Below are 13,509 nucleotides of genomic sequence, written 5' to 3'. Positions count from 1 at the left end.
ACAGTAGTAAATTAACTGACATCATTGACATCGAATGACAAGTGAATATTGACAAATATAGGAACCATTCATAGATATTCATAAGCAAAAGATTATGATTTTAGTGAAAGAAGACCATTCATATCTTAGCCTATTATACTTCATGTAACTAGTTTCTGCTGGATGTAGGCAGCAGTATCAGAGCTCAAAATACTAGTATTGTGTCTTCTTTTTCAGGGCAACCCATTCTAATGATTTTATCTTGAAACCTAGCCTTCCTCAATAAAATACTGGCTTTGGGATTCTACTGGTCTGATCTCAGTCCTCCCAAGGGATGCTAAGAGATTCCTCTTTACTACTTCCCTTTTCCAAATCTATCTCCTAAGTTTTCTCTGGCTCATCTCTTTTGTAGTGTAACACTTCAGTCCTTAAGCAAAACTCTCCTGTTATCTTTAATCATGTGTCTGCTGTCACCTCTGCTGTCATGTGCTAAGGAGATCCCACAGGCAGCTGTTGATGTGCAGTTGTGGGTAGGATGCTTGATCAGTAGGTCTTGATATTCTCCCTCAGCAGAGCACAAAGGCCCCAACCTGGACTTAAAGGTGACATATTGGATGGTCAATCATGAGGCTGTCCCTGACCTCAGCATGTGAATCACAATGTGTGGCTGACAGTGGACCCTTGGTCAGTCCTGGAACCCTCCCTAGGCTGAGTGAACAGCCCTTACCTGTGATGTGAGGCATGATATTCACTTGGTTTATTTATACCCCCATATTTCTTTTTCTACTACACCTTAGAAGTTTTTATATTTCTATAACAAGCATTCTATGTAATTGAGCTATAAGATAATCTCTACCTTAATCTAATTTCAATGATATTCTCCAGTAAAAAAAAAAAGTTCTTCAGTAACATTTTAACTTACCATTCATGAATTTTACTTTGTATTTAATTAAAGTTTTTTCTATGAAACCACTTTCAACTTTCACAGTGCTGTCTAAATATAATCAGAGGGGGAAGTAATCTTTTTCCTAAATGATAAGTTTAAAAATACTGATATTTTTCTATGATCTGTCAGAATAAGTCATTAGATTTTCATATACATAAGTGGTTTTTTTTGTTTCCTTCAAGTATGACTTAGCAGTCTCCTATGAGCGTTTCTTTAGAGAGAGTGCAGAAATAAAATTACATTAAACCAGAAGGAGAACTAGATTCTCATTCTTCTATGTATTTAGTAATGAGTTCCCACTGGCATCAAAATTGTTATGTGACAAGCACTTATAGAATGAGAATTAGTATTTGATGACTAAAGCCTGAAGTAAACATTTGTAGGAGTCAGCCTTATTTCAACTTTTTATGAGTAGAAAAAAACAGTTCGTTTTGTGAGCCTCACTCTTCTTCCTGCAAATATATTTCTGATGACATAGAAGGCAGTGACCTTTGAAGATGTGGCTGTGACTTTCACCAGGGAGGAGTGGACTTTACTGGATCTATCCCAAAAGATGATCTATAGAGATGTGATGTGGGAAAACTTTTGGAATGTGGCTGCTGTAGGTAAGGAAGATAACATTTTCACATTTATTTAATGAGACAGTATTGATTGTTCCTCATCAGTGTAGTTTCTTAATTGGACTGTGGAAACATTTTGATGAATTTTCCAGATATGGTCACATTATATGATGAATCAAATGGAATATAATACTTTTCATTAGTGTATTAAGTTATCATATTTCCTTTTTTTTTAATTTTTATTTAAAGAGAAAAGAAAAGAAAGAAAAAAAAACAGTGAAGGGGTACAAGTTATACAGATTTACAGAATAAAAAAATGCGCAGTAGGAAATCACTAGTTAATGTATTACATATTGCCATCTTAGAAATAATTGTTCAAGTCACAAAATTAAAGCTTGTAGAGTGGACATTCCACCAATGATACTGCAAACAGTTCTGTTCAATGATCCAATAAAACTCTGTGATATCATTTTCTATCTTATACTTTTAAATATACATGCAGTTATATAGTTTAGAGCACTTTCTTTTCCTCTCTTTTGTACAGTGACTATTACACATTTTGGGTTTCATTGCTCCCACGGTTCTTGTTGCTTTTTTGGAAGAGAGTAAAACCAAATGTGACATAACAGAACAGAATCGGTCAAGTCAAAAGGGTGGACATAATAGATAATATAAAAACATAATACAAGGTGATCAACAATGGTTACCCTAATGCCTCCCGCTATTTCTAATAGAATTGCCTATATCATTAGTTGTAATACAATTGAACAAAACCGTAAAGAATAAAACCGACAAAACCAAAACATTGGAGACATTGTAGGTCTTCAAAAGTAGATAAAAGTCAACGAGAATGGGCGTTATAATGAATCTCATTATCTTCTCAGCTGATGCCTAAACTTTCGAACCTGATACTATCCAGCAAAACAGAATATAGGAACCTCAGTCAAAAACAAGATGGTGAGAGTAATACAGGGCTTCAAATCGAGATAATAGAAAGTCAAAGTGGGTTACTATATTATATCCTGCTATATTTTTCCCTGTAATTAAATGGATAAAAATAAAAAAGTAAATAATGGAGTGGAGATTGAGAAAAAAAGAGGGCATAACAGCGAAACAGGGCAGATCAAAACATAACCATTTAAGCAGAATAGTGTTTCACCACCAGCTAATCCTGACCCCAAAATAGTTACCATATTGACTCCCTCCCTGAAGTCCTTGAGTAAAACTTCATATACTGTAGCATTAAGTATATCAAAACAATGTAAATCCATTTAAGAGAATGACAGCATTATAGAGTATTTAGAATCGACTAACAGAAAATGAACAATGGTCTCTGTATAATCTCCTTGTCTTTAAAAGGTTTTTTCTTATACTATCGTACATAGTACAATCCAATAAGATACAACCTGTTTAGACCATTGGAGACAGAAGAACAAAAGCTAGATGAGACTTCAAAACAAGATGGTACTAAATCAGCATTACCTATTAAGATGTCATTTTCTCCAAAAAAAGCTGTGCCTATCATCCAATCTTCTCTGTCTCATTTCTGTTGAGCTCTTTTTCTGTCAGTAGCTGTCAGTTTGTCTTCTTCGTTTTGTTCTCTGCTCTATTCGTTGTGGCCTCCCCGCCCCTATTTCTGGGTTCTTTGTATTTTTCTTTTTTTAGAATATCCTGCAATACTTTCTGTAGGGTTGAATTGGTGGTTGCAAATTCCCCCAGTTCCTCTTTATCTTGGAAGCACCTCGTTTTTCCATCAATTTCCAGGGACAGTTGTGCAGGATATCTCAATCTTGGCTGTAGATTATTATCTTTCAAAGCTTGAATTATTTCTCCCCATGCTCTTCGTGATTTGATGGTTTGTGAAGAGAAATCTGCTGTAATTTTGATGGGTCTTCCCTTGTAAGTGATCTGTTTCTTGTCTCTTACAGCTTTTAATATTCTGTTCTTGTATTGAATTTCTGGAATTTTTATTATTATATGCCTGGGTGTTTCTCTGTTAGGGTTGTAGGTAGCTGGGGTCCTGTATGCCTCATACATTTGAGTATCTTTACCTTTTGCTAAATTAGGAAAATTCTCCTGGATTATTTCTGTGAGTAGCTTTTGTAGTTCACTTGTTTGTGTCCCTACTTCTTCTTTTATGTTCTTAATCCTTAAGTTATGGCTCCTCTTATCATCTTCTTGTCTTTGTATTATTGCTGTGTGTTTCTTTGTTATTTTTAAGAAGTTTTTCATTTCATTCTCCCATGTTTCAAGTCTGCCCTCCAATTCAGATAGTCTGTCCTTAGTTTCTTTCAAGCTGTTATGCCAGTCTTGGGTAGACTTCTTGATTTCTTGATAGTCCCTTTGCACCTGCTTCACATACTCAATGCTTTCTCTGTTTTCTCCATCATGCAATTCTCCCCTCTTTTTCTGTTCTTCCACTCCACCATCTGCTTTTTCCTGGGTGGTGCTTAGCATTTCTCTAACTATTCTGCATACTTCTAGCTTCAGGTCATTGATAACTTCATTCCTGAATTGGTCTATGAGGCTTTCTAAATGGCGCTTAATGTATATTGGTACAGTGTCCACTATTGCCTGATTCTCAGGATTGGGGGTCGAGGAGCCTTTTTTGTTGCTTCCCTTCCCCATATTTTCTGTTCCTTATAAAATGTAATCTTACACAGGAGGCCCGGCTTCCCTGCCTGTCAGCTACAGCTTCATCGAATTGCGCTGGCTAGTTGTTCCAGCTCACCGCTGCGCCCCAGGGAGTTGCGGAGGAGGCAGCCTACGCAGAAGTCGGTCGCTCCTCCGGGCCAGCGTCAGGCTCTGGGATCTGGGCTAGGCCAGCCTAGGGAGTCCGCGAGCAGCGTCCCTCCGGCCAGGCACCTTTCACCAATCCCTTCCGAGAGGGAAATGCGCGGCTGCAGTTGCCACCGCGCCCTGCTCTTACAGGACTGCCCGCGCCCAGAAAATCCTCCGCTGGAGTCAGACTGCGATAGGGAGTCAGTTCCTCGCTCACCTCGCCACCAGTCAGCCTTCCTTCCTGTCCGTCGCGTTTCTGACTCCGTTCCCAGACGCCCGTTCCCAGAGCTCGGCAGTCGCGTCTCTCCTTGCTGAGCCGCTGTGGAGGTAGCCGGCCGCCACGCGGCGGGAAATCCAAACCGCGGTTTCCAATGGCGCGGAGTCGAGCCTCCACACCGAGATTTTTCTGTTCCTATTTTAGCGCCAGGACTGTATTCCAAGTTGGATTCTCTCAGCCCAGTTCGTTCCTGAGTCAGCAGAGCATATCTCTACTGGTTCGTATCTCCTTAGTCCGCATCATTCCTGGCCTCTGAGCCGAGCCTTTAGAGAGCGTTCAGTAGTTGCTGTTGTCTGTCCGCCATGTTCTCCAGAGTCCCTATCAGTTATCATATTTCTTTTTCAATACTTTAGAAAGGAACTGGGATGACTACCAAGTTGAAGAGGAGTACAACAGTTATAGAAAAAATCTAAGGTAATTTGCATTTACTAGAGAAATATTTTGAAAGTTCAGAAATATTAGAACCAAAGAAACTACAAAAACTGAAACAATGTTCAAATTTCTTTAATCTCGCAAAATTTCTCCAAAGATTGATACATTTGAGTATCTAGAATCTAACAGTTGAATATTTGAAATATGTTAACATCTGAAATATGGAGTATTGATGTTGAGCTACAAGTTAGATTATAAAATATATATAAGAATAAACATTTTCCATCCTCAAGATTGTAAAACTTATATGAAAATGTGTATAGACATTAATCATGGATGTATATAAAATAATTGTGTTTAGGTTGAAAGCCAAGTGCAGGATATGAATCAGACAATTATGCAAATGATGCTATATCTATTTAAATTTACACATTCTTTATTTGAAAAATCGGTAAGCTTGAGGAAGTATTTAAAGTTTAATTTTAATTATAAAATCCAGATGAATGCCTCATATTTTGATAATTGCTGTTTTTAAGCCATCTTCCAGAGCATTCATTCTTTTTGTTTTTGAAGTATTAGAAGTCATCTTCTCATAAGTTTGGTAGAAGTGTCATTGTGATATAACATCTTTGAAAATGTGTATAGAGATTCCTCAAAAAGTAAATATAGAAATTCCATTTTATTCATGTATCATTTTACTGGGTTTATTTCCCAAAAGTTAAAATAATCATGTTATACTGACATGTATATCCACTTACAAAAGCAAAGATCCGGAAACAGCCTAGATTCCATTCACAGATAAGTAGAGAGAAAAAATAGGATAGCCTGGGAAGGATGGTGGATACATGAATTCCTAGCATATTGGAAAGCTGAGATATGAAGGCCAAAAACAAATCAGTAAAGCTACAGAGGAAATCAGATCAGCAATAATCTCTCAATAAAAAAGAAAGACAATAATAATGAAGTAATTTCTCAACATAGCTAGAGAAGACAAAATAAGAAAATATAAGAAGATAGGAAAATGGTAGAAACCCTCAATGAATAAAATAGGAAAGAAATAGAATGCATAAAATAGATTCAAAGAGATATCCATGAAATTAAAACTTCTGTTGAAAGCTGGCAAAACCACTTGATAGAAACTAAAGATAGACTTTCAGAGCTTGAAGACAGGATCACATTTAGCAATCATGCAAGGGAAGGTTTCTAAAAAATAACAGGACTATGAAATAATAATTCAAGAGCTCCAAGATGATACAAAGAAAAACAATATAATACTCATTGGTGTCAATGAAAAAGAAGTTAACAGAAACGACATAAAGTATTGACAGAAATTAATACCAGAAAATTTCTCAAGCATGGGAACAAAATCTGACATGTGAAGAATATAGAACTCCAAAGCCAAAACCACAATAAAACCACAACCAGATACATAATAATCACCATCCTAGGAGTTCAGCACATAAATAGAATATTAAAAGTGGTTAGAAAAAAGAAACATATCATATATAAAGGAAAACTCATTAGAATCATGGCCAACTTCTGAACATAAACCCTCCAAAAATATTTCAAATCCTGAAAAAACCCAGATTTATGTTCCCTGTGAAACTATCAAAATTAATGAAGAAATAATATACTTTCATGACAAAGAGTAACTGAAGAAATTCATCACCACAAAAACAAACCTACAGAGAGTACTTAAAGATATTCTAGATAGTGAAAAAATTGATCACAATTCCTAGAACAACAACAGTAAAAAAAACCACCAAGCAGGACAAGCAGTTAAACAAATGGGAACAGGGAACAAACAACAGGAAAATAATATGACAAAAATAAATCAATATATATCAGTTTTAACAATTAATGTAGATGGCCTCATTTCAGTCCAAAGGAATTCACTGCAGAGTGGATCAACAAGTGAATTCCAACAATATGCTGTATGCAAGAAAACTATTTAACTAAAAAATAAACAGACTGAAAGTCACAAGATGAAAAACTATACTCCTTGCCACAGAAACCCTGAAAAAAGCATCAGTAGCTATTCTATATGCAGACAAGGTGAACTTCAAGCCAGAAATAATCCAAAGAAAGAAAGATCACTACATACTTGTTAGGGGAAAATTCAAGAGAAAGAGATAATAATCATAATGTATATACACCACATATGGAAGCATCCAACTATATGTGACAATATTAACAAAAATGAAAAATCAAATAAGCAATAACAGTGGTAACAAGGGACTTGAAGATGTCATTGTCATACAGAGATAATAGAGATATTCAGAAAAGTCAGGAAAGAACAGAACTGAATCAAACTTGAACAAATAGACTTAGAAAACATTTTTTTGTCTTTTTCCTTTTTATCAGTACCAGGGATCGAACTCACGACTGTCTGCTTACAAGGCAGGCGCTTATGCCGTGGAGCTAAATCCCCAGCCCCTAGAAAACATTTATAGAATGTTCCATTCAACAGCATCAGAGTACACATTGTTCTCAGCAATCCATGGAACATCCTGTAAAATAGACCATATACGGTTGTACTCTACTCAAAAAACAGGGCCCCATGATGAAAAACGGGGCAAGACCCCAAGATGATAAATGGGGCAAGATGTCTTTTTTAAAAGAAGCGCTTTTATTTTAGCTGGCCCAGCGACGCAGTGCAGATGGAATTTGCAAAGCTGTGCAACTGAGTTAGAGTTTTGACTGATTTTTACAGTTCATTTATGATTAGCTCATTGATCATTAAGTACATAGTGATGAGAAACAGAAATAAGGTGGGCCTTTGTTCCCTTTTGCTTGATGTAAGAGGCATTTCACAGTGGGTGGTTAGCCAATTCATAGCACTTGGTCTGCCAATTCCAGGAACATTTGTCTCTCATGAAGGGAACAATGGTTGACACAGTATCATTTGTCTCTTACAAGGGGAACAAAAGTTGACATAGCACACAGATCACTAAGGTGGGGGGGTGACGCATTACAGAATAGCAGAACGACGTGGTTAGTTAATTTATAACTATGTGGTTGATGCTTGGTTACTAGGGTAATGAGCTCAGTACAGAATGACAATATTACTAATAACTATCTTTTTAAGTAACTATTTTTGTTAGTTATCTTTTAATCAATTATTTTAATTTTTAGCATACTAGCCCGCAGAACATGCTTTAGGAAATGGAAAGGAATTGAAAGTATCCCACATATTTTATCTGACCATAACAAAGTACAAAGAAATTGGAAAATAAAGGCAAAAGAAACTGCAAAACCTATAAGCACATGGAAAATAAATAACATCCTCCTGAACAACCAGTGGGTCACAGATGAAATTAAGGAAGAAATTAAACAATATCAAACAAAAATACAAATACAACATACCAGAGCCCATGGAACACAATGAAAGAAGTCCTAAGGGGTAAATCTATACCAGTGAACTTTCACATCAAGAAAGCAAAATGAGCACAAATAACCTAATACTGTACCTCAAGCTAAAAAAGAGAGAGAGAGAGAGAGAGAGAGAGAGAGAGAGAGAGAGAGAGAAAGAAAGAAAGAAAAAAAAAGCTCATAGAGGGGAGGAAATTATAATAATCACAACAGAAATTAATGCAATTGAGACTAAGAAAACAATACAAACTTTTAATGAATTGAGCTGGTTCTTTGAAACAATAATAAACCCCTTTACAACCTTATGAACAAAAGGAAAGAAAAAGCTCAAGTTCATACAATGAGAACTGAAATGGGTAAAATCACTACAGAGCCTGTGGAAATTCAGAAGATTATCAGTGCCTTCCTTGAACATCCTTACTTGAACAGGCTTGAAAACACAGCAGAAATGGACAGATTCCTAGAAATGTATGAACTACCAAAGCTGAATCAAGAGGTTATAAAAATATCAAATAACCCAGTATCAGTTAGTGAAATTGGGAATTTATTTAAAAACTGTTATGCTTTGTGTCTGGATGTGCCCTCAAAGCATCACATAATCATGGTTGCAGGCTTCTTGAATATATGATTGATTCAGGGTCCACTGATGGGATTATGGGTGTGACTGCTACATTCACCCTAGAGTGGGTAGCCTACATACAATATAAGAGACAGTCTTATCTCCATGCTTCTTTTGTTGTGTTGGTGATCTTTGTGCTGTTTTCTGACACCATGAGCTGTTGTTGCTCTGTGATATGTGCTACTCTACTTTGGAGACAGCCAAGTAAAGACTTAAACTTCCACAAACTGAGCTAAATAAACCTATTCTTCTTTAATGTTGGACATTGGGTATTTTGTCTCAGCAATGAGACAAAATAACCAAAACACAAATTTACCAACAAAGAGAAACCCATGTCCTCAGGGATTCATAGCTGTGTTTTGTAAGATATCTATAGAAGATTTAACACCAATACTCCTCAAACTCTTTAATAAACTTGAAAAAGAAGCAGTTCTCCCTAACTCATTCCTGGAGGGAGGTATTCCTTTACACAAACAAGATTCACTGAAGAAATTATGGAAATCATCACTTTCAAGCTAGCATCCCAAAACTTATATATTTGGGGATGAATCTAACAAAGGATGTAAAAGATATATATATTAAAAATTATAGTACTATGATATGGATATTGAAGAGGATTTCAGAAAGTGGAGATATCCCTTGCTCTTAGGTAGGAAGAACCAACATTGAGAAAATGGCCATACTCTAAAAACTGATACATAGTTTTAATGGAACCTGAATCAAAATACCATTAGCATATCTCACAGATCTACAGAAAACATTCCTAAAATTCATTTGAAAATAGAGACCTAGAATACCAATGGCAGTCCTTGGCACCAAAGGCAAAGTAAGAGGCAGCATAATCTCTGATTTGAAATTATACTACAAAGGTACTGTGATAAAGTCAGCATGGTAGTGGCAGAAAAACAGATCTGAAGATCAGTGGAACAGATTAGAAGATGCAGACACAACTAAAGTTAAAGTTGGCTACTTTTCTTTGACAAAAGCACCAAACATGTTCACAGAAAAATAAATAGCCTCTTTAATAAGTGGTGCTGGAAAAATTGTCTTTCACAATGCACTAAAATAAATTCAAAATGGATTAAAGATCTAAATTTTAAAATAGAAATCAACTGGAAGATAAGGTAGATAGAAGACTTGAAGACATAGGAGTAGGCAGAGAATTCATAAACAGAGCACAAACTGCATGGAAAGTGTTTCAAAGAACAGCGAGATCTCATCAAGTGATGTTCAACAGAGGAAAAAAATAACCCTCAGCATAGTAAAAAAAAAAATTAGCTGTTCCTCAGACAAAGAACTTCTATCTAGAATGTACAAATAATTGAAAAATTCAGGCCCTCCCACATTCAAAAACCCAATCCAAAAGGGACATCTAAGATGAATATGTACAAATAGAAAATAAATATATTAAAAATATGTTCCACATCATTTGTCATTCAAGAAATGCAAATTAAAACAACACTGAGATTTCTTCTCATACCAGAAAGTAGGTATCATCAAGAAATCAACCAATAACAAATACCAGTGGGGCTGTTTGGTGGACAAATAAATTGTTCTTCACTGTTGGTGGGAGTATAGACTGGAAAAACCACTGTGGAAATCAAGGTGCAGATTCCTAAAATATCTCGGCTTAAAGGTCCCATTTATTCCCAGTTATTCCACTTCTGGGTATTTTCTCAAAAGACTTGAAAACATCATACCAGGGTGATGTATATGCACCTATCTTTATAGCAGCATAATTTATAATAGCTACATCTTAGAAACAACCCAAATGCCCATCAACCACTGAATGGAAGCAAAGTAATGTTTTTATACAATGGAATATTATTCACCTATAAATAAGGATAAACCCAAGATTTAAAAGGTAAATTGATGCAACTTGAGGTCATACTCATAAGTGAAATAAATGAGACTTACATATGTAAACATTGTATATTCTCCCTAGTATAGAAAAAAGAGTAAATTGAATCCAAAATGTAAAATAGATATTGTGAAAATGGAAGAAACTGCTCAAGAGGTAAGAACAACTGAGATGAGGGAAAGTAGGAAGGACAAAAGAAAGTTATCTCCAAGATAATTAATTATACTACTAATCTATATTAGTTCATCAAAAAGAGTGGTTTGTACCTTCATTGTTTGATCATTTTTTCATGTGTATATCTTACAATCGGAGCAACTATTTTGAAGATACCGATACACAATATATGAACCATTGTTAATCTCCAATTATTTTGTTTTGAAATTGTTTCTTTTTTATGTTTCATTAAAACTTCATACTCCAACTCAGCAACTTAATATTAATGAAATTCTATATCATGGTAAAAGATACATAACTCTGAGAATGTAGCTCAACACAAAACCTCTTGGTTAATTCTGTAACACTGAAAATAATGTGGTGTGTATGTATGATGGACTATAAGGTTACGTGAAACTTTGTCACTTGCCAAAAAAAAAAAAAAAAAGGATGGATATGGAACCCATATTGCATTAAATGACAAGGACACAGAACATTTAATATTACATGTTACATTTTGTATGAGAAATGCAAAATGTTAATAAGTAAAATAAAAGAGAAAAGGTAAAAAAGTGAGGCAAATATTTTGAAGAGGATAAAGAGACTCAGTGGAAGGGGCAGAAGTAGAATCACAGAGGAAAAGTGTATCAAATGTAGTCTGTCATATAAGTATATACCAGTCACCCAAAAATAGTATTATATATTGCAAACCTTACAATATTTCAATTATAAATACCAAATTAATGCTGTTTTGTCAAAAGCTATTTACAAGCAGTCATTTAGAGTATACAGTAAATTCATGATATTATTTTCTTAGGAGAATCAAAATAGACCTCTTCCTGGTAAACCCTTAATATAAAGATACTTTCATTGTGATTGGTTGTGATTTGTTATTTGTTTCTTTGACAGAAATGAAGACTTAAAGAAATGCCATCAACATAAATTATTTGATCAATATAGGGAAATGGTTTTTATGACTTCCAATCATAATGTGCACATGAAACTTCTTTGTACAAAACCAGATGAAAGTGTTGCTCATGGAAAGCTTTGGATTGGTCATTCATCACCACTTACGTCCATCATTGTTAACACAGGACTTAAATCATGTAAGTACCATGGATTTGAACTGAACTGCCACAGAAATGGGAAAACCTACACTGACTTCCAGTCCTTTCAGGATGACGCAAAGTCAAACCTTGGAAAGAATTTATGTGAATATAGAGAACATGAAAAATCTTACTCTGATCAGACTGAAGAAAGAAACCTTGAAGAAGAACCCTTTTTCTATAAGACGGATATGAAAGCTTTCCATACACTCAACCATGTTCAAATCCATGAAGGAAATCACAGCATGGTGAATACCTATGTATCTATACAATGTGGAAAAGATTTTACTTCTCTCAATGATATTCAAAAACATGAAAGAACACACAGTGGAGAAAAATCCAGTTTATATACAGACTGTGGAAAATCCTTCAAATCATTTGATAGTCATGAAAGTACCGACATTGGCAGAAAACCCCATGTATGTAAGCAATGTGGAAAAGCTTTCAGCCAACACAGTCATTGTCAGATTCGTGAACGAACTCAAAGTGGTGAGAAGCCCTATGTATGTAAGCAATGTGGGAAAGCTTTCAGCACACGTAGTGATTGTCAAAAGCATGAAAGGACTCACACTGGGGAAAAACCCTATGTATGCAAGCAATGTGGGAAGGCTTTTACTTCTCGCTGTTCTTGTGAAAGACATAAACGAACCCACACTGGGGAAAAACCCTATGTATGCAAGCAGTGTGGGAAAGCTTTCAGCACGAATAGTCATTGTCGAACACATGAAAGAATTCACATTGGTGAGAAACCCTATGTATGTATGCAGTGTGGGAACGCTTTCAGTCAACACACTCATTGTCAAATTCATGAATGAACTCACACTGGGGAGAAACCCTATGTATGTAAGCAATGTGGGAAAGCTTTCAGCACACGTGGTGACTGTCAAAAACATGAAAGAACACACACTGGGGAGAAACCTTATGTGTGCAAGCAATGTGGGAAGGCTTTCACTTCTCACTGTTCTTGTGAAAGACATAAATGGACTCACACTGGGGAGAAACCATATGTATGTGAGCAATGTGGGAAGGCTTTCAGCACAAACAGTCACTGTTGAACTCAGGAAAGAGTTCACACTGGTGAGAAACCCTATATATGTAAACTTTGTGGTAAAGCTTTCAGCACACATAGTGGTTGTCAAGTACATGAAAAGAATCACATAGGTTAGAAACTCTTATGTGAATAAGCAATATGGAAAAGCCTTCACTTAAGCAATCAATATAGATACTAAAATTCAAGAAACTAATTTTGAATATATAAAGTGATCTGCACTGACATGAAAGGACAGTGAAGAGAAGCTATTTCTTTGTATGCAATATAAAAAATCTTAAAAAGTACACATGTACCATCACACACCTTAAGAAATTCTTAGAAGATAAAATCTGAACATAAACAATTTGGGATATGATTTATTTTTCTTGTTTCATTTTAGCTCTACAACACAGTCTTCAAATGAGAGAAAAATTTTATATAGATAGATGATAA

The 13,509-nt window shown here is 35.5% G+C and overlaps 1 protein-coding gene across 1 annotated transcript; it reads left to right on the top strand.

Annotated features, from left to right (window-relative positions):
* The first annotated feature begins 1,093 nt into the window (after positions 1 to 1,093).
* LOC100713651 (zinc finger protein 709-like) lies at positions 1,094 to 13,100 on the top strand. Its single transcript, XM_013152616.2, has 3 exons — positions 1,094 to 1,530; positions 4,897 to 4,957; positions 11,830 to 13,100. The coding sequence occupies exons 1-3, from the start codon at positions 1,479 to 1,481 to the stop codon at positions 12,839 to 12,841; spliced, it is 1,125 nt and encodes a 374-aa protein (XP_013008070.2). The 5' UTR covers positions 1,094 to 1,478; the 3' UTR covers positions 12,842 to 13,100.
* Positions 13,101 to 13,509: the final 409 nt, after the last annotated feature.

Source organism: Cavia porcellus, unplaced genomic scaffold, assembly GCF_034190915.1.
Source record: "Cavia porcellus strain 051 isolate PalLab524CR breed Dunkin Hartley unplaced genomic scaffold, mCavPor4.1 scaffold_23, whole genome shotgun sequence".
Taxonomy (NCBI): Eukaryota; Metazoa; Chordata; class Mammalia; order Rodentia; family Caviidae; genus Cavia; species Cavia porcellus.
Note: the sequence above shows the minus strand (reverse complement) of the source record. Positions and strands in the feature narration are given on the sequence as shown.